The sequence below is a fragment of the Vombatus ursinus genome, unplaced genomic scaffold, assembly GCF_900497805.2.
Source record: "Vombatus ursinus unplaced genomic scaffold, bare-nosed wombat genome assembly UNPS02009062.1, whole genome shotgun sequence".
In the NCBI taxonomy this organism is placed as follows: Eukaryota; Metazoa; Chordata; class Mammalia; order Diprotodontia; family Vombatidae; genus Vombatus; species Vombatus ursinus.
In genome coordinates, this window is record NW_020948840.1 from 16,683,593 (window position 1) to 16,711,355 (window position 27,763).

The 27,763-nt window shown below is 39.2% G+C and overlaps 1 protein-coding gene across 1 annotated transcript in view; it reads left to right on the plus strand.

Moving 5' to 3' along the window:
* Positions 1–27,763, plus strand: part of ALK (ALK receptor tyrosine kinase) — a 970,895-nt gene that overhangs the window by 485,859 nt on the left and 457,273 nt on the right. The window contains exon 4 of the mRNA XM_027850364.1: positions 11,672–11,873. Within this exon, the coding sequence (XP_027706165.1) occupies positions 11,672–11,873 (202 nt within the window). The remainder of the gene's footprint in view (positions 1–11,671; positions 11,874–27,763) is intronic.

Genomic DNA, 27,763 nt, shown 5'->3' on the forward strand with positions numbered 1-27,763 from the left:
CAAATCCTGCTAGTGGCCATTAGATTATGACACCTTGGAACAAAGGCCTTATGGCCCAGTGCTATTTATGGTTCTGGCTAGCAATCAATGCAAAGTAACTGTTTATTGAGCTTCCTCAAGTCTAAAGAATGGTGTTTTTAACTCTGAAGAAAAATTGTTTACAAAATGGAATATCTACCCTTAAGGAATTTGCCTCCCCATGAGAATTTACTTCAATATTCAGTCAAACAGTAAATGTTTAACTTATTTTTTCTCCTTCATTGTTTTCCTTTGGTTTCCTGTGCATTGTCTTTATCTTTTACCTTTTCTCAAACAAAGGTGAACAACTGATTTTTAATGATAAGAATACCTTACATTGTTGTAGTATTTAACAGTTTATAAATCTCTTTCCAATACTTACTTCATTTGAGCCTCACCATATCCCTTTGAGGTAGTTGGTACAAAGTATTATTATCCCCCTCTAACAGACAAACACATATTTAACATTTTAAAGCTTGTCTATTCTTCTGCTGCTTTTCTGTGATTCCAGAGGTGATTCTACTCACAAGAGGTATAACATGATCTACTCTGTAGAGGGCTGCCTTAAATGTCACGAAGACCTGGGTTCAACTCCTGCCTGTGGCAAAGACCAGTTGTATGACCATAGGCAAGTCACCTAACCTTTCAATGGCAACTCTCTAAGGTTGTTAATTAAAAGGTAGCTGACAATTTCTGCATCCAGTACAAGGAGGTTCCATATCTGGAGCTTCCCATAGAGGTCTACAACCTCTACATCCTCCACAAGCAAAATAAAACAAAACAAACAATTTTTTTTAAAAAACCACTCCTACTTTTCAACTATCAATCAATCAAAAATAGTTATTAAGTGCTACTATGTTCCAAGCACTAGCCTGGACACTAGGAATACAAAGGGAAAAATTAAACAGTCCCTTCTCCTTAAGAACTTATATTCTACTGGTGGGAAGAAGGAGAAGGGTGCACAAATAAGTCAATACAAGGTAATTTGATGAGGGAGAGAATAATAAATGAATCAGTCTATTTGTGAGAAGGCAAGAGAGAGGATGGACCTCAGGGGTCCATTTGCATTTCCATCTCTGTACCCCCTCTCCCACGTCCCCTGAGGCTGTCTCTTGCTGGTTATTGCCTTGTACACAGCCATTCCTTATGTTGATCTCCCATTCAAGGGTGACTTCACTATGTTTGCAGTGAACCTGCATTCAGGTAGAACAGAATGAGGACTTTTCTGGCTTGGTCTATACCTGTCTTATTGGCAAGCTGAGCCGGAGGACATGCCAAATGGACTCAACACAGCAGCTGATGAAAGTTTTTACAGTTTGAAAATTGACTAGAGGAATGTAAAGCACAAGATAGTGGTTATATTGAATTTTAATAAGAAACATCAATATTTTGACATTTTAAATAACCTTTCAAATGTTGTTTTTGTAAGTTTATGCTTACAGACATTTAGATTTCTGAAGTTATTAAAGATTTAAACTGCACTTAGACTTTAGGGACACCCTGTATAACTATATGTGTGTATGTTTATCTTACATGTAACAAAAATAGGTAAGGTAGACATCAGAATCACGATACCTTGACATGCTTCAAAGGCATGTGCAGTATGGAGAAAATCATCTACCATGTAGGAGTTGGGAAGTCTTGGCTTAAGGGAAAGCCACAGACCCATTTACTGTTTCCTTGGATCCTTTCCATGTTGAGTGCCCACCCAGAGATGAAATAGCTACTATCACATATTTACCCATTGAACATCTCACTCGAGACTTAACAAGCATGATCCTGGCATCATGTGAGACAAAGTGCTCTTTCATCTTCCTCTGAATTCCCTTGCTGTCCACATTTTGGCAGAAGTCTGTTTGAAGTCAGGGCAATCCTTCTTAATTAGCGAGGTCCCATGAGGCTCCTTATAGCTATAAGCTGTTCTAAGTAAATAAATGGGTGGGAAGTGGTAGAGAGAGAAGGAAAGACAGAGAGGAGATATGGTTTCCCACGGAATTTAAAAGACTTACGGAGACAGCATCCAAAAGTGCCTATGAGATGGGCTTTTTTGGAGATGGAAGCTAGTGGTGATGATGAGATAGAAATCAACTCTATAGTTTCATCCTAAGTGAAAATACCTTGAAGTTAGCTTCTTATTCATAGGCCTGGTTCACAAAAAGGAGATTCATAGAAACATCATCTCACATATTAGAAGTAGGGAAATAATCCATCTCCTAGTCAGTTCTGGAAGAGCGCCCTATTGAGATATTGAATTACTGGGGCAGAATTCCCATGCATTTTCTTACTCAGAAAAGAATGAACGGTGGTGGATAAAAAATGGGAGAACAGATTAAGCCTGACTTTTTCATCTCAGCTGAGAATTCATGTTCCCTAAGAGTAAATGGAGGGAAGCTCATTCACCTAAACTTTCTGATCCTCAGTTTCTTCAACCATAAAATGGGGTCTATATAGTATGCTTCTCAGAAGAAGATTTAATAATAAATCAAGGCCAGTGTACAGTTTTTGGTACCACCTGGGGAAATTTCCCCAGAGATTACATTCCTGGTCCCAGCCTCAAACCAGACATAGATCTCCAGAGAATCAATACATGGACTCTCTGCTCTCAGAAATTCCCTGAACAAGTCTTTCACAGGATCCTGGCATGGGGTATCCTGCTTAAGTGAGGCAGTGAATAGAACACTGGGGCTGGAGTCAGGAAGACCTAAATTCAAGCCTAGCCTCAGACATTCACTATCTGTGTGACCCTGTGCAAGTCATTTCACCATGGACGGCCTCAGTTTCCTCATCTGTAAAATGGGAATAATGCAAGCACCTATTTTTCTGGGTTGCTGTGAGGATCAAATGAGAAAATAATCGGAAAGCACTTAGCATAGTGTCTGGCACATAGTAGGTACTATATAAATATTAGCTATTATTGTCATTGCTGCTGTTGTTATTACCCAAAGTCATGTCAAATCAAGTCAATAAACAGCTTAAGCAGCTCCTATGTGCCATACTTGTGCTAGGTCCTGGAATAACCAAGGGGAGACAGTGTGGTGTAATGGGAAAAGCACTGGGTTTGGAATCAGAGAACTTGGAGTAAAATTCCAGCTCTGCCCCTCACAATCTTTAGGCAAGCGATTTAACATCTCTGAGCCTCAGTTTACTTATTGTAATATGGGGAAGTTGTATTAGAAGAACTCCAAGGTCCCTTCCAATACTACATCTGTAATTCTTTGGTCCTGCCTTGACAAATGGAATATTGAGCAGGGCTTATTTACTTGGTAGCTGCCCTAGTGAAAAATTCTACTTTATTGTGCCGGCCCAAGCAAGAGGTTGCTGGGAAGGGTGTTAAAGAGATAGGATGGACTAGCACTATTTTGAGATGAGAAACAAAGGCCTGTTTTACTTAAGCCAATGGTTCTATTCTTGGCTAGTCACTTGTTATATCATGCCACTCATGGGTGGGAGGCATCATTGTATGACACCACCACCAATAATAATTCAGAAAAGCCTAGGAAGATATTATCCAAAGTGAAGTAGACTTACTGAAACCAGAAAAGTGTTTTATGAGTTGGCTACGAAAAAACAAAATGTAAAAGGAAAGAACAACAAAAACAAAACAACTGGAACTGAATACCAAGAAATTATAATGACCAAGTTTGCACCACTCCTCCAGAAGAGGCCCTTTCTATGCAGTGTTGCCTCTGCTCCAGAGTCTAGCTCTGACCTAGAACTCAAGCTTCTCTTGCTAGGATTCTTGGTTTCTGAGTAATCAACATCAATTTTATCTTGCCTGGAACCAAACTCACCATAAAATTTCCTGACTACCTTCATGCCACACTCTACTTGTGTGCCTAGCCCCTCCCCCCATTCCAAAATGTCAGTCACTTGTACTATCACCCCAATCATTGTTCTCCCCAACTTTCCTGTCTAAAACACTCCTCACCCACTTCTCTATATATGTTGACTTCCCCTATTAGAATATAACCTCCTTGAGGGCAGCAATTGTTTTATTTACTTATATCCATATCCCCAGTGTTTAGCTTAGTATCTGGCACATACTAGATTTTTTTCATTAATTTGTGAGAAGGCACTTTCTTCTTCCCCCTGCTTTTTTCAGAGTTAGAGAACTATAGATCTGGAACCCTGCGATATCATGTCAGACTTTCCCTATGTGTTGATTAGTTTTGCTGAACATTTTTTCTGTTTTATTATAATGAATGGTTCTTGGGAGAGTGAGAAACAAAGGATATATTGAGAAATATAGATCATGTGAAAATAAAAGATACAATAAAAATTATTTTAATGGAAAACTGAAAAAAATCACCTATCTATTATCTCATCACTTTAGGCCAGAGGTCTAATGTTTCTTATATCATGAACCCTTTCTTTGGCAATCTGGCAAAGTCTATGGATCCTTTCTCAGATAATTGTTTTAGATGCATAAAATAAAATACATAGGATTGTCAATTACATTGAAGTACAGTTATCAAAATATTTTTTAAGAACAAGTTCACAGACCCTGCCTTAAGAATCCCTGCTTTAAATGTATCCTCCAATAAGTCAAATCATACTTTATCCATGTCTGCCTATCTTGTGTAACTCTTCTCCATGTCTACTCATAAGTTTCCCACAAAGGATCCATCCAACTTACTTGGGGACTCCCTCACTTTCTTTTGATATAAGAAGGTCAGCAGTAGAGAACACAAACCATCCAATGGTTATCCCTTACGCTTATCCAATGACCAGCCCATGTTCTTTTTCTAGCATACATTTCTTTGATGATATAACCTTTACTTAGTTTCTTCTTCATATTTTCCTATTTGTCATATGTTGCAGCCTGTTTATACTTACCACATAACTCTCCATCTCCCTCTAGGTGACATAAATTTTCACTTCTTCAGTGACTCACTTCTAATGACTTCAGTGAATTTTCACCTTAAAAATATTATTATTGAACCTAAGGAGTGATAAAAAAAATAATAGTGGTAACAATAGCTGGCATTTTTATTGAGTCTTTAAAGTTTGCAATGCACTTTACATAAATTGTCTTATTTGATCTTATTATCCTTGTGAGATAGGTATTATTAGCCCAATTTTATAGACAAGAAAACTGAGGCTCAAAAAAGTCAAGTAAGTTTCCTATGGTCAAAGTAAGTGGCAGAGTCAGGATTCAAACTCAAGTATTCTGATTCCAACTCTGAGTACAATGGAAAGAGCAGTAGACTAAGAAAAGATCTGGGTTCAAGTTTCTGCCTTTAACGAGCTAAGTGAACTGGATAAGTCAATCTCTGGGCCTCAATTTCTTCAACTCTAAAGTGAGAAGGTTAGACAAGATGATGATGTCTAGAGTCCATTCCATATCTAATAACATATGAATCTATGCTAAAGAAATCCTTATTTATCTCATAGGTGCAATCCCCTCGTATGCATTTTCCTTATAAAGCTAACATTTAAATCACATGTCTTTTGATGGTACCTGCCCCAGAGGTCTAGGACCATCTTCTACTCCTACTCTACCCCCCATTAATCCAGTGTGATTTAGATGAAGTGATGGTATAGGACAATATGAGTGCATTGAAACTGACATTTATTCAGGGTCAGTCTGACCTTCCTATCTCTCTGCCAGCACCTAGGAGAGACACTATTTGATGCAGGATCAACTTATCCTCCCATTCTCACTGCCAAGGCCTGGACTAGATCCTCTCTTTGGGCCACTAATGGATTGGCACAAAATTTGCCCAAGTATAGTTTAGTTTAATGCACTACTAAATGAGTAAAGATAGCAATATGTCTGCTTCTTTGCCACCTCCGGAGTCTTTTCTGATCCTGTTCTTGCATTCTTTATTTCTATGCTTGCTGCTCCCCTTCACGCCTTCTACATCCTAGCCAAGTTGAACTACTAATTATTCCTCAGACTTCACATTTGGCCTCTTTCCTGTGGTCATTCCGGTAAGACACCCAGTTGCCTAGACTACTCTCCTGGAATACACCTCTCTCTGTTAGGATCCTAATCTTCCTTTAAGTCCTTCTCAGATGCCACCTCCTCTATGAATCCTTCCCAGTTCCTCCAAGTTGTTAGTCCTTTCACCATCCTCAAATTATATTTTACTTACTTATCCAATACACACTGTGCAAGTCACCATGATATAATGCATAGAGTACCAGCCATGGAGTCAGGAAGACCCAAGTGCAAATCCAAGAGTATCTACATTATAACTGGAGAAGTCACTTATCCTCTATGAGTTTCAGGCATTTTACCAAGAGGCTAAGCTGTAGTAAGGTTGAGATCATATTGGTGGAGCGAGTTTCCAATCCAGTTTGTTTCTCCCAATAGAAAGTAAGCTCCTTAAGGATAAGGATTGTCTTCTTGGAATTCCCAGCACCTAGGACATTATCTTGCAGCTGGCAGGTGCCTAATAAATATTTGTTCTTAGGATTATAGATTTAGACATAAAGGACCTTAGAAATAATTTAGTCCAACCCTATCTTTTATGGGTGAGGAAATGAGGCATAGAAATGTTTAATTACTTGACCAGGGTCATCTAGGTAGTAAGAAAGTGAACCATGATTTGAATGAGTTCCTCTAACTCCAAATTCAGCACTTTGGAGTAACTCCAAATTCAGCGCTGTTGGAGTAACTCCAACAGTTAAATTGAACTGAATTGAATTGAGTTGAATTGAACTGGAATGATCTAAATTCCTCCTGCTCCCTATCTGAAGACCAGCTTCCCTACCAATAAAATGGAACAACAATAATAATGATGCTCTAGGCTATTTGTCAAAGGATCTTACCATTCCTGGGTGAAAAACACTATGTGGATTCACTTCAACAGATATATCAGCCAACTAATATGTTTAAGACTCTGTTGGAAGAGGCAGCTAGGCGGTGCAGTGGATAGAGCACCAGCCCTAGAATCAGGAGGACCTGAGTTCACATCTGGCCTGAGACATTTACTAGCTGTGTAACCCCGGGTAAGTCACTTAACCCTGATTGCCTCAAAACAAAAAAAAGAAAGAAAGAAAAAGAAGACTCTTTGCTGGTCATGGCTGATATAGAAATATGTTTCACATGACTTCTCGCATGTATAATTGACATATTTCTTGCCTTCTCAATGAGAGGGAAGGGGCTAAAGGAAGTGTCAGAATTTGGAGCTCAAAGTTTTAAAAAATGAATGTTAAAAGTAAATACATAAATGACATATTGAGGGAGGAGAGACTCTTTGCTGGGAAATAACTAAGGCATAGTCTCTGTCCTTGAAGGACTTACATTTTCCTTTCACAGTAGGTTTAAAAATGATGTTTGTGGTTGGAATCCTCCTTTCCCATAGGAATCATACTTTATCTCTAGTTGCTAGTTCCCCTGAATATCTGATAAATTAGTTATCAACCAAAGAAGGCTAATTCAAATTGCCCCAAGGGAACTGAAATGGGTGAAGAACTCATTAGCTTATTCCCAGAGGGGAAGTCAGAGACATCATTGGAGTAGGATTAGCCTGCCCAGGATGTAACAGAGCCATTCAAACTTTAATGTTGAAGAGGTGCACATAAAATTAATGCATCGGAGGGAATGCTGGGAACAGTAAAATGGCGCAGACCTTTTATTATGACAGAGAACCTCTCCAACATATGTTTCTTGGAGATCGATGACAGAGCCATTCAAACAGTGCAACATGTGGTATAGGGAATTTAGATTGGCTCATTCTAGTGGGGCAGTCCTTGGGATGGGAGTGGTCTGTAGTTTGGAGTCTTTTCTCTAATTCAGAGGCCAACTACCTGATATTGTGATTATTTCTAGCCCAGTTTTGCAGAGACTGCATTAAACAATCTCTAAATTCTTGACTAGTGATGAGATAAATCATGGGGTCATTAGATTTTGAGAAAGAAAGGACTTTAAAGAAGGCTTTACACATGGAATGAAGAGGTTAGGTGGGGCAGGCATGTAAGATTCTTCAAGCCTAATCATATCTATTTTTAAAAAGTTTTATTTTGGATTTTGTTTTGTTTTGTTTTGTTTTGCATAATGGTCTCTCCATAACCATCCCCCATCAAACACTCCTTTGAAATAAAGAAAAAAAAGTTTATATAGAGACAATATCCGATGGTATGTACAACATTCTATAACCATACTCCACCCCGCTACCTGTCTATTAAGAGGCAGGAGGTATATTCCATTATCAATCCTCTGGGCCAAAGTTGGTCATTATAATTAATGAGAGTCTGACTACCTTTTAATGCCATTTCTTTTTCATCATTGAAATAATTGTGTATATTGTTTAGGAGTTATTTCTGTTTTGCTCTGTATTCGTTCACACAAATCTCCTCTTGCTTCTCCACGTGCCTTATATCCGAAGATCCTTATTGCACAATACTAGTCCATTACATTCATATGCTACGGTTTTTGTTTAGCCATTTCACCCTCAATAAGCACCCACTTTGTTTCCAGTTTTTTGCTACTATGAAAAGAGTTATCATCTTGCTGCTTCTAGGAGAAAATATAAATTCCTGTTTACTTTTAAATACCTATACAACCTGGCTTCATCTTACCATTCCATTCTTATGCCATTCTTATTAGATATTACTTTCCTTCCTACATCCTAAAATCCAGTCAAACTGGCTTTCTCTCTGCTTCACATATTTCTTGCCTTCTCAATGAGAGGGGAGGGGCTAAAGGAAGTGAGAGAATTTGGAACTCAAAGTTTTAAAAAACGAATGTTAAAAGTAAATACATAAATGACATATTGAGGGAGGAGAGACTCTTTGCCAGGAAATGACTCCATTCCTCTTCCTGGTGACTTTGCACTGACCATAACACATGTTTGGAATGCACTCTCTCCTTTCTATTTCATTGAATTTCTCCCTCTTCTTTTAAAATTCAGCTCAAGAATCATCTTCTGAATGAAGCTTTTTCTAAAACCCCCAAATGCTAATGCCTTCCCTTTCAAACTACCTTGTATTTTACTACTTTGTATGCATTTATATGAAACAGCTAGGTGGCTCAGTGGATAGAGCCCTGGGCCTGGAGTTGGTAAAACCTGAGTTCAAATACAGATGCTTTCTAGTTGTGTGATCCTGGGCAAGTCACTTAACCTCTGTTTGCCTTAACCCATCAAAGAAGGAAACGACAAATCACTCCAATATGCTTGCCAAGAAAACCCCATGGACAGTGTGATCCACAGGTTCACAGAGTCAGATGTGACTGAACAACTGAACAATGACACACACATGCACATACGTACATATACTATCTTTGTTTTATACACACACACACACATACAGTTAGTATGTGTGTGTATGCTTGTTGTTCCTCCTATTAGAATGTAAACTCCTTTGCAAATATAGATTGTTTCTTTGTACTTACACCCCCCAGTGTCTAGTAGGCACTTAATGAATACTTGTTGAAGGACCAATTGATTAATTACGGGACTTTCCTTTTCTCTTTGACTTCCTTGGAGCGCATATTCAATAGTGAGACTGCTAGGTCAAAAGGTAGAAACACTTTAGTGAGAAGCATCATTCCTTCCATGGGTCAGTTTCACGTTCCATCCATCCCTCATCTCATCTTATGCTTGCTGCTTCTGACCTACTCCCCATCTCCTTCCTAGCTCCTGAGAACAAAACTCCCTTCCCCTGCCACCTCTCTTCTGTGTGTGTTGTCTTCCCATATAAGAATCCTTGAAAGCAAGGACTGTCTGAAAAAATTGTATCTCCAATGTTTGGAACTGTGTTTGGCACAAAGTAAGTGCTTCATAAATGCTTTTTTATTCACTTACACTTCCAAATTGTTTTATATGATGGTGTGACAGCTCCATTACTTTGGCTGTCTTTCTACAGCCCCTACAACATTGACCATTTCCATTTTTTATAGTTCCCAATATTCTGAAGAAATGAGGAGAAACTCTGGGGTTGGTTTAATCTGCATATCTCTAATTAGTGATTTGGAGCATATTTTTTCATTTATTTAGTGATAGTTTTCAATTCTTCTTTTGAAAACTGTTTATTTATCTTTTAACCATTTATAATTCTAAAACCAGTTTCTCCCTAAGAAGTCTAATCTTCTCAGTGCCTTACCTTAGTGTCAATTCAATTAACTGAGGGCCAGAGAAGTTATAGGATTATAACCAGACTTACTTTGTTCTTACACTCTACCTTCCAGCCAGAGTACCAGTCCACTTGTTATTTCTCACATATACCATCTCCGATCTCTATGCCTTTGTACTGACTGTATCCCATTTCTAGAATACACTCTTTCCTCACCTCTGCTTCTTAGAATCCCCATTGTCCTTCAAGGTATAGCTCAAATGCCACCTCCTACATGATGATTCTCTCCTCCTCAGATGGTTTCTCTCTCTCTCTCTGCCTCTCTCTCTGTCTCTCTCACTCTCCCCCCCTCCCTCCCTCCCTCCCTCCCTCTCCCTCTCCCTCTCCCTCTCTCCCTCCTTCCCTTCCTTCCTCCCTCTCCCTCTTTCTCCTTCTCCTTCTCTGTCTCCCCCTCCCTCCCCCCTCTCCTATTAATCAATTTATTTAGTATTTATTTAACTGTACTTTCCCCGAGAGACTGTTTTTCAGTCAGTAAACATCCCTTAAGTGCCTACTATCAGCAAGCATTGTACTAAGTGCTGAGGATACAAAGAAAGACAAAAGCCCCTGCCTTCAAGGAGTTTACCATCTAATGGGGAGGCAGCATGAAAACAACTACATTAAAAACAAGCTAGATACAAGCTAGATGGGTGATAACTAATGGAGGGTTAAGGAAGATCGGGAAAGTGGGATCCTGTAAAATGTGGGATTTTAGTTGGGACCTGAAGGAAGGCAAGGGAATTAGAAGGGAGAGAGAAGGAAAAAAAGCTTCTCTAGGCATAAATACCCAGAACTGGAAGATGGAGCTTGTTCAATGCCCAGAACTTAGTCAGGAAACAGCAAAGAGGTTAGTATCATGGGATCAAAGAGTATGTGGGGAGGTGAAAGAAGGTGGAGGAAGACTGAAAAGGTGAGAGAAAAGAGAGGAGGCTATGAAACAATAGGGAAAGCTTCATGAATTTTCTTATCTTACCCCATAAAGTCAAGGACTATCTTTCTGGTGCTAATGCCTAGAGGATATGGTACATAATAGGTATTAATAAACAGGTACTTATTGAGCAACTAAATTATGGACTTAGACCTGTAAAAAGGCATGAAAAACCATCTAGTCAAATCCCTTTGGTTTATAGAATAGGAAATTGAGACTCATAAATGAATTTCCTAAGGTCAGAGAGTTGCAGATTTAGGATTGGAATCCAAATCTTCTGACACTAAGACCAGAGTTCTTTCCTCTGCATGATACTGCCTCCCAATGACATAGGATCCTCCTTAATGTTTGTTTCCTCTTTCTGTGATTTTATCCAATTAATACTGTATTTATCTTGTTTATACATAGTTGTTTACATGTTATCTTCTCAGTTAGACTGTGACTTCCTTAAGGGCAGGGACTGTCTTTTGCCTTTCTTTATATCCCCAGCACTTGGCACAAAGCCTGACACGAAATAGGTACTTTAATAAATGTTTTTTATTTGAGGTGGCAGAGCTGAATCCTGAATCCTCAGATTCCAGAACTATACCAAGTACTTAGCTCCTATTAGATCTGTATTCTGCTTACAACCTAGAACTCAACCCTCATCATTTTTCTCTCCAGGTTCTTTCCTTCTCCTCAACACATCTGAAAACACCAAACATACCATTCTGAGCCCTTGGATGAGGAGCAACAGTGAGCACTGCACCATGGAAGTGTCCGTATACAGGGACCTCCAAACCTCTGGGAGATACATGGCTCAACTTCTACCACACAATGAAGCTAGGAGAGAGATCTTGCTGGTTCCAAATCCAGAGACACATGGGTAAGTCTGTTCTTTCATTCAAACTCTTTTTTAAACTAGCTTTTGACATAAGTTTTCCAGGGAGCTTAAGTTTATATCAAATATGCAATGATCTTTTAATGGAGAGTGTCCAGATTGGACCATTACTACTGATACTGCCTTTGGGGGTCACTACAGCTTTGAGAGAGGGTAAGGAGGGGTGTCCTTTTCACTTTCTTGGCTGACTGCCTTTCCAAGGTTCAAGAACTAACTGTTAGAGTAGGCAATTAATAATTGGGTGTTTAAGATACTTATTGACCCAAATCCGGACGGAGCCAGGAAGGAAAGAGATGACCAGAATGTTTGAAACAGAAATTAGAGCAATTTATGGTGATGGAATCTGGACTTTCACAAGGAAAGCCTCAGCAGGAGGAAAGAACTGAGAAACATCTGAACATAGATATAATGAATATCCAGGAAGCTCCCACAAGGTTCAGGGGTAAGAAACTAACCTGTAAGGTGCATTAGTGGTCCTTTAACTGTCCTCTCCTGTTAGGTCAGCAGATATTTTTATAGAGCATTATCTGAGACTTCCAAGGCTTCTTAAAACACTCCAGTTATGTGCAAGACCCGTTTCAGCTAACCTCTCTAAACTTACTTACATACTAACCTCTCACAAGTATATGTATGGGTAAAAAGCAAAGAGCAATGGAAGGCAAGCCTGAATCAGAACAAAGGCAACTGCTCCTCCCAGTTGCTTTATCTTTTCCATGGGTATACATAACAGCCAGATAATTGACCCTACATTTTAAGAGTGCAAGAAATCTGTTTCATTTTGCAATTAGGACAGAGCCAATATGCAGCCTGAGGGTCAAATATAACTTGCCTCATTCTGGGATAGGACCTGAAAGAGATATACAGCAAATTTCCTCTACTTAATTAGCTAGCACATAGGAACAAGCAGGATAGTTGCTTTAACCCCTCTTACTGCTCTCACTATATACTTATTTCACCAGGTGTCATGCTAGCAGGCTTGGCTAAATGAGAAACTCTCATTGTAAAAATGGATGCATCTACACTCATTTCTGCTGCTATGGTCTGATGACTTTGGAAGACATGTGGCTGCTCTGAAGTAGGGCCAGGGAGGCTTTGCCGCAGTTTCTACTAGGGAAGTCAAAGTTTTTAGCTTTGCTTCTGAAAGCACAGTACCTTGCAAATAGTAAGTGTTTAATAAATGCTTCTTGGAGTGGACTGAATTGAGTTGAATTGAATCGGGCATGGGACCTTCTACTGTTTGAGTAGTATTCATAGGGATGCAGAGATATCTAAAAGTTGGCTTCTTGGGCAACCTCCATCCCCCTCTGACGTGATACAAAGAGAAAATGTGATTTTTCAGCTCTGAAAGAAGAAAGCTCACCCCTTTTAGTAATTTCATGGGCCTCGTCCCCTTTGAACTTTGAAGGCTTAGCTGGGCTTGCAGACTGCCTTCCAGCAGAAATGAAATGATGGTGGCCCTTTTTCTCATATATCTACATGTACTTCTCAATGCTCCAACCAGAGAGACTTTTTCAGGTGACTAGAAATCATTTTACGGCCAAGAGCATCTTCTCTAGCAGGGAAGCCAAACATGCCTCAGCTTTTGGTGGCCTGCTGTTTCACCCGAGCAATTACATGGGTTTGTGTCTCCTTCCAGCACAACTGCTGCTTCCTATATGGAGTCCACTTTGCAAGGCGTTGTATCTGCAGGAGTATCTCATCAGGCAGATGAGATAGCCAAAGGCTTTGGAACGTGATTTTATTGAGTCTTAAGCTATCTATTCTCACCCTTCTTTTCATGACTGATCAGTGTCCTTCTTTCCCAATGAACTTTTGAAAGTTTGGTATTGGCACACGCAGAGTGTGTTAGCTTGATGGGGGAGACAGGACTTATGGACTCAAGGGACAACTTATGGGCAGGCTGCAAAGGTAGATGACAGTGAAGTGGAGAGAGATCTGGGAACAAGAGAAAGGTGCCGATGAGGATGTCAATATACATTGGTTAGTGACATCTATTTTCTCTGGGTTGACAGCCCATATGTTAAACCTCTAAAGCTCCAGAAAATGCTTTCACTATGTGTAAGACTTCAGCTAAATTCTGGACCAGTTATAGACCAAGATATAGAAGAATTCATTGGTTAAAAAATCTACAAGAAATAATACAAGGGCCAGAGTAGAGGAAAAATCAAAGGCTCAAAGAGTCTTGCAAAGGGGCATCTACTCTTCCAGTACACTACCAGCAGAGTCTTTGCATTTAGCAAAGAATTTAGTTTGTCCAGTTTCTCATACCAAAAGAATCTTCTTGAAATATTGACCTAGAAATGACTGTGGGCTTCTTTCAGTGCTCTGGTGAAGTAAAAGATCTAATGGATGAATGTCTTAATGGGGAAATCATGTCAGACTTTTCTTTCTTTGTTTTGGTTCAGACCTCTGACTTCATTGGAACAGGCACTTCCAGTACAGAATTTCTTTCCACTAATGCAGATTGGCGGCTCATTTTAAACTTTTAGTCTTTGAGAATCTCCTGGGACACTGACAGGCTATACATGCTTGGCCCATGGTCAGAAAACCCATTTATAGGATCCTGGATTTAGAAATGGAGAGACTTTTTAAACACCGTCTGGCCCAGCCCCCTCATAATGAAGAACTGAGGGACAGAGAGGTTGTCCAAAGTCACATACACATATGTCAGAATCACATCTTGAACCCATGTCTTTCTGGGTTCAGAAACAGAAAGAACAGAATTTAAGTTCCATTCTTGGTGCATCAAAGGGCATAGTAACAGTTGGATCCAAAGCCAGGCCTGAATCTACTATTCCATGCTGTCTCTCTAAAATAATGCTATATAAATACCAGCCATTATTATCAGCTATTGTGTAGTCCAGTAGGATACAAGCTTCTCGGGAATGCAGACTTTATCATTTTTTGTCTTTTTATCTCTAGCACCAGCACATTAATAAATCCCTGTAAAAAGCTGTTGAACAAATGCATAGCACATATAACAGCTGAAAATGATAACTAATACATCTAGAACATTAAGGTTTGCATTAGAGTGCTATCCATTCATTACCTCATTTGTTTCTCACAGAAAGTAGTGGATAGAGCATAACACCTCAGATACTTTCTAGCTGTGTGACCCTGGGCAAGTCACTTAAATACTTTCTGTCTCAATTTCCTCAGCTATAAAATGGGAACCATAATAGCACCTACCACAAAGAGTTGTTGTGAACATCGAATCTGTGAAGTGCTTTGCAAACCTCGAAGAGCTATACAAATCTGTTATCATTATTATTATCAACCATATTGAGGTAGATTCTATAGGATTTATTACTGTCCCTTATTACTAAGGCTTAGTGAACTTAAGTGACTTGTTTGGTATCATCTAGCTAATGTCAGAGGCAGAATTGGAACTAGGATCTTTCCTTATTTCCCAGTCCATTGCTTTTTTCTCTATGCCATAATTTTCTTTCAACATTAACTGTTAATGCTGCCACAGCAACCCTAGGCAGAACAATCTCTTCCTGCTGAAGACATGGTGCTAAAGACAGATTTTGTTGATGTTACAAGGTCACCTGGGCCTGGGCCTGCTTCTACCAGGCTTCTACCCTCTCCCTATGAGGGCATCTCAGGAACAGAAAAATCTCTCCTCAGAGCTATCCCTCTTAGTTTAGTGAAAACTAAAAAGCAACTCCAAAAAGCCAAATTAAAAGGTTAGTTTTGTGGGCTAGGCAGGACTGTCATGCCCGCCTTGGGCACAGATCAATATATGGTAAGACAGGAAGGTGGCAAGCTGAAGGGGTAATCAATAGTCCATTGCAGTTTGTTTGGGAGAATTGTCCCTGAGTGCCTCTTGGAAAATCTGAAAGGGCAGAAATCTTGCAGAGCAAACAAAGGCATTTGCTTAACAGGTCTCTTACTTGAAAAATTGAGGAGCTATTGTCTGTGTCCATGGGCTATGTCCACAGGATATGTGTCCATTGGCATGCCCATGTTATGTGTTTGCTACCTTATCATAATCCTACTTCTCAGATCAAACTGACTTAAGCTTAGGGTCCCGAGATATTCAGCAGTTTATTGTCTTCAAAAGCTCCAACATTCTTATTTTAATGTTAGAAATCTCAGTATTTGGAAGCTAAAGAGACATGGTATGTAGCCTAATTGAGGTCCCTCTGGAACCCTGGAAAGGGTTCCCTTCCATTTCTATGACCATAAAATCACATCAGTAGCAAGAGAAGGAGTATGATTTTGAAATGAGGTCCTCTGACACCACATCAGAGCTCTTTCCACTCAACCTTGTTGCCTTGGGTATGTTATATCTTCAGGAGGCTAACCCTTTAAAATATAGGCCAGGGTGAGGTCTCAAATACTTTCCAGAATTTAATCCTATGCCCTAGTGACTGAAGTTCTGATCTTGTTGGGGCATCAAAGGGCATAGTAACAGCTAAGTAATGATGACAGTGATTATTACAAATCTTGCTGGCTTCCTCTCATAACAGGAGAGAGTGATTAAGGATTACTTTTTGGAAAACAACAGTATGTGTTTTCCAAACACATGTATGTGGAAGGTGGGGGAAGGTGTAATAATAAAGCCTGCTGTAGAAAGCTTGACTCAGAGGAGTGGGCTGAGGGATGGTAATGCAGGAACTACATGGTCCCCAGGAAACAGGGGAGTCGTGAGCCACTGGTAAACGATGTGGGTTGGTATGTGATGTCAGTCAGAGCATCCTGCTTAGAAGCAACTGCTAACAATAGAGGAAAGACAGTAAAGGAAATCACTGTACCTGCCTCCCTTCCTGACTCTGGGAAGACAGAAGAGCCTGCATGAGATCCAGTGGATTTCAAAGCACGATTGATCTCCTCTGCCAAAGTCATTTGGTTTTAATGGTAGCCTTGGAGGGACAGAGGAGATGAAATGCCAGACCTGGTCATCCATTCATCTGGCTAGAATGACCACAGGAGCCAGGGAGTGTAAAACCAAGCACCAGAGTGTGGGCAAAACAAACCCCTTGTAATTCACTGACCCCCAACTTGTCATTTATGCTTCAAGCCTTAAGAGCTCTGGAGAAGTTTTCTTGGGCCCAGTCTTCCACCATACACTTTGCTCTTGATGCATCAAATTTCTCCAGTAGTCCAGATTTTATTAAACATGACCAACATACCACAGTGGATAGATGTGAGAATCAGCCCCTAGGGGATTAGATGTTGCCAATCATTTGAACTGCTGATACTAAAAAAAAAAAAAAAAGAAGACTTCATGGATTATAAATACTTTGATAGATCAATGGATACTTGATTTCATCAGAATAGGTAGTCTTTCCTCCAATGCAGGTTGCAACCATCCTCATTCCCTTTTCATCCTACTCGTTGCAAATCAGCAATCTATTATTCAGCATCTGTTACATGTCAAACACTGTCCTAGGTGCTGGAGATGAAAAACCAAGATGAAACAGAACCTGATACCAAGGAGTTTACGTTCTATTGCATTCTATTACTAGTGTATCTCCCATCTTTGCAGATCTTCAAATAGAGACTGGATGACTACCTACCAAATGTGTTACAGTGGAGAGTCCCTTTGTGTATTGGTTGGAGTAGATAGCCTTCTAGGATCCTTCTGACTCACCAATTCTGTCATTCTAGAATGCTGTTTAATGAAATTCTTTTTTAAATTTATTTTATTCTGAACTTAGCATCTCCATAACATAGTAGAATAGGAAAAAAAAGATGATTGTACATGAAACTGCAAATCTATTATGTACAACTTGCTATTCCTTTTAAATATATAATAAAGTTACCATGTAACTTTATTTTTTTAAAAATTTTTTCTTCCCTCCCCCACCCCTTCTACCCTAAAGATGGCTACCATGAGACATAAATATGTGTATATGTGTAAAACCATTCTATACATACTTCTATTTATCAGTTCTTCCTAATTCTTGCTTATAATTTCCTATAAACTTTTCATAGAGGATCTACCAGGAAGACATTGGAAGCCCTCTTCTGGGCTTTAATATTTCCTGGAGGTCAGTGTAGCATTTAGGTTGTCCATTTGTTAACCCTGTGTTTTCACTGTGTGATCAAACTATCTCCCTTCCTGGTCCTGTATATCTTGGAAAATGTGCATTATGCCGCCCCTTGCATGTAAGTCAGTATCAGTAGTGTGCAACAGTTTATATGAATGAATGGATGACTGAATCAATCAGTCAATCACTATAAAAGCATTTATTAAATGCTAGAGGCTCTAGGTGGTATAATGGGTAGAATACTAGACCTGGAGTCAAGAATTCAAATCAAGCCTCAAAACACTCTATTCCACTGATCCACTGCTCTGTTTCTTAGCCAGTAACAGATTATTCTGATGATTTCCACTTTGTATTACAATTTGAGATCTGGTATTGCTTTGCTACCTTCCTTCACATTTTTTTTCATTGATTTCCCTGATATTCTTGACCTTTTGTTCTTCCAAATGAATTTTGTTATTATTTTTTCTAGCGCTATAAAATAATTTTTTTGTAGTTTGATTAGTATGGCACTTAGTAAGTTAATTTAGATAGAATTGTCATTTTACTGTATTGGCTCAGCCTACCAATGAACAATTAATATTAGGGATATGGATTTTTCAAAAGGGAGAAAGTTCCTGCTCTCACAGAGCTCACATGCTAATTAAGGGAGATATCACATAAAAGACTGGTCAGTTACAGACCAGTTGCAAAAATCCAAAAGTCCTAAAGTTCCCTCCTATGGTAGATGGCAAGGCCCAGGGATCCTTAGGATATATCACATGAAACAGTGCTCGGTGGTCTGGAGGGCAAAGAGGCAGGTATGACTCTAAGGTTAGGAGAACCTTAGAATGCAGTGGCAGGGCAGATCATAAGGCATGGTAGTCTTTCATTTTAGCAAAACTCAGGCAACCAGCATGAGAAGGCACATCAATCTCTTCCCACTCAGCTGCCTGTTACCCTCTCAGAGCCTCATTTTCTGCAGATGTTAGATGGAAATAATACTATTTGTACTAACCAATAGGGTCACTGTGAAGAAAACACTCTGCAAACCTTTGAAAGGTTCTGTAAGTATGAGTTATTATTACTTCAAAGGGGCAACAGAGATCTCATTTACTCCTCACATTGAGCAAGGATAAAGCAAATGCTCTCTTTTTAAAAAAATTAAATGTTTTAATGAAAACTTAATATTGAACATCAGTGCAACCACCTAAGCTTGTTTAGTGACCATTGCAGTTAAATTAATTTGGTGACTAAAACAGCATAACTTGTTTTCTTTTTTATGTTTATTACTCCACTATCTTACCTTCCCTCCCTGTCTTGCGTCCCACTGGAAGAGTTCCCTTATAACAGAAATGTATAGTCAGGCAAAACAAAGCAATACTTTGGTCATATTTGAGAATGTAAGTCTGGTTCTATCTCATTGGCTCTTCCTCTCTCTGCCAAGGGATGGAAGATGTGCTTCATCCTCAGTCTTCTGAAGTCACGATTGGGAAGGTCCACTTTGTCCCACAGCTGGATAGAAGTGCCCAGAGATAATTTGAGCTTCACTGTCTCGAGAAGAGATGGGACAATATAATATATGATGTACAATAATCCAATACTCCTAAATAGATTTGGGATTCAAACCTATAAATGAACTGCTGCAGTGCAATAAAACAGAATAGCACCAGACACTGGCATGACTTTCTGCCTCATTTTTCAACAATGATCATAGAAAAGAATGTTTTTCACATTGAGACCATTCCTAATAGTGGGGTAGCCAAAGCCACCTAATACAATAAATAATAATCCATAGGCACTTACTAAATTGCTATTAGTAAATCCAATTCAATAAGCATTTATCAGATTCCTATTAGGTGGCAAGGATTGTGCTAGGCACTGGAAGTGCAAAGAAAACAAAAATTGAATATTCCCTGCTCTCAAGGATCTGACATTCTTCTGGGAACATAGTTAATGTATGATTATGTGTGTGTGTATATATATACATATTATATATATATAATGCATGCATTATATAACATAATCTATACATTAAGTCCAATATATGATGCATGCATTACATCTAATATATGATGCATGCAGTATATCCAATATATGATGGATACATTATACCCAATATATTGGGTATACATGGATACATTATACATTATACATTGTAAGAGAATGGATACATTATATAAGAGAATACGTACCTATAATATATATATTGGACAAGATAATGTGTATGTTATATATAAAACCTATAATGTCCACATTATACAAGATAATACTATACATAATATATACATCATAGATGCAATATATAATATAAATATATATTTAATATAAATATTTAATAAAATTAATGCTAATATGTAAATATAATATATAATATAAATATAATATCTGTATACAAACAACATGGTTGGTTGCTTGGTTGGTTGTTGTCCTTCGTTCTCAAAGAGGACCAAAACAAAGTCGCTATGTTGGAGTCAAATACAATATAAAATATATACGAAGCCCTTGTGATAGTGAAGGAAGCCCTAACTGGAGATTTCAATGGGGCAAGATACAAATATAACTGAGAAATAGTTCACACATTCAGGTCTGGTAGGGGGTTAAGAAAGGACACAAATAAATGCAATACAAATTAGAACATGTTGAATGCCTAGAACAGTGAGAGGGAAAAAAATTGACTGTGGAGTCAGGGGACCTGGGTTCAAATTTTGCCTCTGATGTTTATTTAACACCTGGGTGACCTTGGGCAAGTCACCTTACTTCTCTGGTTCTCAGTTTCCTTATCTGCAAAATGAGGAGTTGGACTAGATGAACTAGAAGGTTCCCTCTCCCTCTAGCTCTAGGACCCTAAATGAGGCAAAGAGCTTGGAGATTAGGCAAGGGAGAAAACCCACTGGTGAAGAGGAATTTGGGAAGGCTTAAGGGAATAGAAGGCACTGAGTGGGAGTGAGGGCTGGCAGGTGGAATTCAAATCAGTGTTAACATAATAAGAGTAAGGGTTGTTGGTTATGGAGCCTGCTTCTATTCCTGATTTTCTGTGTGATCTTGGCCTCATCATTGATCCTTTACTCTCAGTATCATCAATTTCTAAAAATGGGAATTTTGGCTGCCTCACCTAGGAGAACACTTTTAGTCACTTACCTCTGGTTCCATATCTGCCTGCGTACCTTTTCAGGGCTGTTGTTTCCAGGTCTTTGTGGAGGAAGCATTTCATAGAGAACAGAGTAATGAACTTGGAATCAGATAGACCTGAATTGAAATTCTGCCTTTGACACTTGCTAGTTGTGTGCTCATGGGCAAGTCTACACTTTCCTGAATCTTGTATTCTTCATCTGTAAAACAGGGACACTAAAAACTCAGAGGATAGTTCAAACAAGAAAGTGTATATGTGTGATGAAGATAGTTAGGGGAGTCCTTGTTCTTCTGGATTTACCTAGGCATGCACTCTGCTCCCATTTGGCTGAATCTCCTTGTTAAAGGACTTGTACCTTCTTGAGATAATCAAGCAACTTCAATCAACGATGGCCAAGTGGGAGATTCTGTACCATCTCAACAAAGCTCACATCCTTTCAGCATGGAGCCAGAGCCTGTGCCCCACAAAAAAAAAAAAAAAGAGCACAAACTCATGACAAGTTCTATAAAAGGTACCTCAGACCAGCAGGTTAGGGAGTTCCACTGATCATCACTACCAAGCAAAAAACATGATAAATGTCAGTTGTTACTTTTTGTTCAAACCTCAGGATTGTAGTAGCTCTAACGTCCAGAAAGGAGCAGAGTTTAAAAAGAAAGGAGTTGCAAATATTCTTTCTGCTTACACAAACTCAAAGAAGGAGTCTGTCCATAAGTTTAGAGAACCCTAATTTCCAGGATAAATAGATGTGGATGGGCCATGACGCCCAAATTCATCTGAATCGTGTGAATAGGATCATGTGAGTCACAGCTAGAAAGAACCTTCGCAGTCATCTATTTCAACTCCCTTACTTTATAGGTGAGGAAACTGAGGTCTGTGAGGGTGAAATAACCTGCCCAAATTCCCAAAGTGGCAGAGTCGGAATGGATAGAAATGTCTCTCTGAGATTAGGGCCTATTTAGAAAAGGAACCACTAAAATGCTATTTGATTTTCCCCCCTCGGGGTATATTGAAGTTTAATGTCAATAATCCTGCAGTTAGATAGCAATCCTGGCCAGCATGAGAAAATCAGTTACCCCTGCTCCTTGGCCAGAGTCCTCCATTGCACTCACTTGTATAGCAAATAGAAATCATGATAATGAAGGGGATCATTTATTAAAACTGACACATGTGAATGCCGGCGTCACCATGATTTAACTGCAAGATGGGTTTTTTCTGGACTTTCAAAGTCATTCACAGGGACAACTATTCTTTCTTTTTTTTCCCTGAGTTATTTTGAACTAGCACACTAATAACTATACAACAAAAGCTTTCGTGTTGAGTATGATTTCTACTATAAGGAGGGTTATAATAGTGATTTTTAAAAAATGAGATATTCCCCAACCTCCATTACCCAGTCATGGAATGTTGGATCAGATGCAACCTTAGAGATCATCTAATCCAATCTCCCTTTTTTATAGTTGAGGAAGCTAAAGCTCAGAAGGTTTAAGCAACCTGCCCAAAGTCACACAGCTAGTTAGCAGCAGAGCCAAGACTAATCTGACATTTATAAAGCACTTCAATGTTAATAATAATAAAAGTTATCATTTGCATAGCACTTAAATATTGTTAATAATAATAATAATACCTGACATTTATGTAGCAATTGGATGTTAATAATAATAATAATAATAATAAAACAACAGCCTGCATTTATATAGCACTTTAGGGCTTACAAAGCACTGGCCATATGCTATCTCATTTATTGAATAACACCTACCTGGGAGGGAGGTGTTATTATTATCCCTATTTTACAAATAAGGAAACTGAGGCAGACAGAGTTTAAATGACATGCCCAGGATCAGCTAATTAAATGTCTCAAGCTAGATTTGAATTCAAGCCTTCCCGCTTCCAGGTTCAATATTGTATCCACCGCAATCCTTAGCTGCTTCCAATGTGCTACAAAACACATTGCATAAATTAGCTTTTTTGCAATACTAACATCTCCATTTCCACCCAAAAAACTGAAGCTCAGAGAGATTTATTAGTTAACCCAGTATGACAAAGCATCAAAGGTGGGATTGGAATACAAGTCTTCCTAACTCTTGGGGTAGCCTACTATCTACTACCCTGTACTGCCCTCTTTGTATGCGTGTTCCCATTCCCATGATCTTTTCCTCTCTACCACATTGCTTCCCTTTGCTGGAAATATTTGACACATGATCATCTGAATGCAATCCCAAGACATGAGACATCCCCAAGGCCAGGCTTTGAGGTTTAAAGATTCAAATTTAATAAGGAAATATTAACCTCATATTCAATCCCTGAAGGCTAGAGTGGAAAGAATAGTGGACTTCAAATTAAGAAGCTTGAGGCTTGTGTCCGGTCTCTAATAGATCATAGCTGTGTTTCCTTGGGAAAGTCACTGCACGTTTTTGCACCCCAGTTGCCCCATCCACAAAATAGAGAATCACAACTTTGTTGTGAAGAAAGCACTTGGTAGAGGGTATGCTACAGATGCATGACTTGGGGATTGTTGGCCTTTCTTTCCAATCCAAAGAGTCAATGGACAATCCCACCTGTGGTCAGGAAGTGTCTGTCAGGCTGCACCTGAACTGTGAAGGTTGTTACTAAACACAAAAGACAATTCCTTTCCTGGCAGCTCCAACTTTTACTCACGATTGCCTTCGCTGACAGACGTCAAGGAATATAAATGAAAGAACCATCAGCCTCTGCCAGTTTTGACCTTAGAGACTTGACAGCTGAAGGCTTGGCATTCTTTCTTCTGTCCTTTCTATTTTTTTCTTTCCCTTTATTTTCTTTACTATTTGTTGCTTTCTTTTCCCCAAGATGTCCTAGATTGTTGGCTGATTGGCAGTGGGATAGCTTGCACTGTAGTCACTCTGCCTGAAAAGAAAGACTTCCTGGTGAATTTCCTAATTATCGGTATCACATAAATAGGGCTGCAAAGATGTATTTAAGAAATGGCATTTTTCATCTATAAGCTAGCTGCTGAGCTTCACTATTCTGCTAGAATAATAATAATAACAATAACAATAACAATAATAATGATGATAGGTCAAATTTCAATACCAAACCACTCCACTGGAAGAGAAAGTGCTGAGTTTCCACTTGCTTTCTCAGTCAGTGCTATATTGTCACACTGTTATATAGTCTGTGTTATGTTATCACACTTCTCTGATTTGTGTGATGAAATGGAGAATTCTCCGATAGCAACCCTTGAACAGAAGGCTCCCAAAGTTAGGTTCTCATCACTCTTTGCATTGGTTAGCTTTCCACCACCACTATTCATGGGGTAAAAGGAACGAGAATTTCCCATCATCACCACCATCAAAACAAAACAAAAAGCAGACCTGTCCCCAGATTCATGACCCTTTATACCATCTCAGAAACGGAAGGGACCTCAGAGGCCCATCAAGTCCAATCCATAACCACATAAGAATCTCCTTCTCTAACATACTGGATAAATGGTAATCCAGTTGTCACTTTCAGAGCTCCACTATGATCTCAAAGTCCTTCAGCATCTTTCTTGCTTTCCTCTGAACATCTTCCAGCTTATCAAAGTCCTTCCTATAATGCAATGAGGCAGCTGGTGGGGCAGTGGATAGAGCGCTGGACCTGGAGTAATGAAGACCTGAGTTCAAATCCAGCCTCAGACATTTACTTACTGTGTGACCCTGGGCAAGTCATTTAACCTCTGTTTGTCTCAATTTCCTCAATTTTAAAAATGGGGATAATGATAGAACTTAACCTCACAGGGTGTTGTGAAGATCAAATGAAATATTTGTAAAAGAACTCAGCACAGTACTTGACACTATAGGTGCTATATAAACGTTTATTCCTTTCCCTCCTCTATTTTCCATCTTACAAGGTCCTTTTTACAATGCAACCTTGACTAAATACAGTACTCCAAATGTGTTATAACCAGGGCAAAGTAAAGTAGAATCATTATCCCCTTTCGGGAGGGGACACTGTGTCTCAGTGCAGCTAACTATCCCAGTTCTGTAGTTTTTTTCTCTCTGCCATATTCTCCCATTGACTCATGTTGAGCTTGTAACCCATTAACACTAGAAGAATCAGATGCAAGATTATTTGGGTAACTTTACTATAATTTCTCCTATTTGTACAAATGCACTTTGAATTCAGATGAGTGCAAAAAGATAAAGTTTAATTTGAAATAAAACTTTTCCTCCTGCTGTTTTTATTTTCTTTGCTGTATGGATTAAAAAAAAATAGACCACATCAGTTGACACAGCTTGATCCTTCAAGGAATTCTTTCAGTACACTCCCAGATTTTTCCAGATGAACTGCATTTTAGTCACATATTCCCTCTCTTGTACTTACGATGTTGATTTTTTGAACCTATATATAAATTTTGCATTTATTCCTATTCGATTAAATCTTATTAAATTCAGCCCAGGGTTCTAGCTTTCCTCTCCTTCCTGGTATACTTTCTCCTACCTCCAATGTAGATTGCACCATGTTATAATACAACTGGTTAGTTTAAGTACACAAGTCATCTTTAACTCTTATATGAAGGAGTTTGAGAGTACACACTATTTACAAGTGAGATGAAGCACTAGTCAATTACTTGATTTAAGGTTCTGAATGAGTCCTTCCCATGTCTCCTGTTGTCTGATATCATCCCTTTTATTGTCTGATGTCCTCAAGACCTTAGTGCTGAGCTTCTCTACTCTGACTAGACTACCCTACATCCCACGATTTAAATCTAGCTCCCCCTTCTACCCTTCCAGATTCCTGAAGGTAAAAAAAAAAAATTTTATTTTTCAAATTGATTTTATTTAGTTTGAAGTAAAAAAAAATCTTCTCAGCAGAAATTTTATTCTCCATTGTCAACCAGACCCTCCTGAAACCTAAGAACCTCAGATTCCGTTTCCTTAGCTTCCTAAGACTGTCTTCATCTAATATGTACTAGAGTACTGGACTCTGTTCCTTCCCACTCCCCACCTCCAGCCAGATCTTACTAGCTCAATTGTTTATGATTTCTTTCTCTCTGTCCTTGTTCTTAAGGTTTCCCTAATGGATTGTTTACCCCTTTGCTATGCATAAGCTTGTCCTCAGATCTCTTTGACATCAATTAGCTCTTGTGTTTAAACAAACACACACACACACACACACACACACACACACACACAACTGGTTACAACTCTACCTCATTTGCAGCATCTTTAGTCCACTGGATCTGGATCATAAGTCCCCTAAGTTAAACAGGGTTCCCTCTATCCCTTGCTCAGGGCAGTGTACATTACTATGTAAAAAGTAGGCACCACCATCCTTCCCAAGAGAGTTCTCAACTGCATTCCCTTATACCTTTGGAAATACTTAGCACCTCACATTAATATTTTATTACATCCACTTTTACTTCCTGCCTTGGGTTTCCCCTCTATTAACTTTTCTTTTCTTTTCTCCTTTTTTTTTTAAAGGAAAAAAGCCTGACATCTGCTCATGGCTAAAATGAAGTTGTCACAGCTTGGTTCCATTTGGAACCGTGCTGGGGAACCAGGGGTCCCTTCCTCAAAGGCAAGACTGACTTGATTTGGGAGAGAGGGAAGATATGATATTTATTGTCAAATAGCCCAGGGCTGTTATGGTAGCAGGAGGTATCAGTATATAGGTAAAAAGTGACTTTTAAGAGACTATACTGGCAAGTTTCAAAGGAATCACTTGGAGCTGGTGATGAGGGAAGTTAAAGAAGTAAGAATTGAGAAATCCTAAGTTGGCAAGGACCAGAAAGTCAGCAATGCAGGAAGAGAGATTATAGAGGGATTGGTTAAAGTGGGCTCAGGCCAAGTCACTCACAGGAACTAGAGCACCTGTCCTGACAAAGCTTGCTGGGATACAGAGAGTTTTTATCCTAAAGGTCCCAAGACTACTTGGTTAGCCCTTTGCCACAGTGAAACTTTCACTATTAAATAAGCTGCCTCCAATCATGGCAGGCTTGCTTTTCTGGGGCCAGAGTCTCATCCTAGTCTACCCAGGAACCTTTGACATCAACTGTGTCCACATTCTCTGACTGCTATTGGGGGCTGTCATGTGATGCCATATATTTAGAATGTTTGGCAGAGTTGTCTCTGAGAGGACACGGCACAGGCAAGTTGGGAGTGGTATTATCCATATAACAGGATTTAGAATTATTTTTTTCTGGTTCTGTTAGGTCTGTATCTCTCCAGAGCCAGTGTGCCACTAAAATATGGCAGTAGGAACCCTGTACCAATTTATTTTTCCAGATTCGTGTCATATTATTCCCCATCATGAACACTGTGTTCCAGCCAAACTGACAACTTACTGTTCCCCATACACGACAGTCTGTCTTCTGCCTCTGAGACTGCACAGGCTGTCTTATGTGCCTGGAACTGTGCTTGATCCTCACTCGGACTCCCTGCAAGCCTTAGCTCCATTCAGGGTTCAGATCAAATGCCACCTCCCACATTAGGCCTTTTCTGATTCCTCTAATTGTTAAGTCTCCCTTCCAACCTTACCAAATTACTTTGCATTTACCTTACAGGTATTTTGTATTTACTTATCTGTGTGCCTGTTATTCCCCCCCAATAGAATGTAAGCCCTTTGAGGGCAGGAATTCTATTGTTTTTATCAATTTCTCCAGCATATGGTACAGCATCTAGCATAGAGTAAGCCCTTAATAAATGAATATTGAATTATATTGAATGAGTTTCACCAAAGTTTTGGTAGTAGGGAAACCACTCATTTCATGGCATCGTAGATTTAGCCTGGGGAGGAACTTTTTTGGT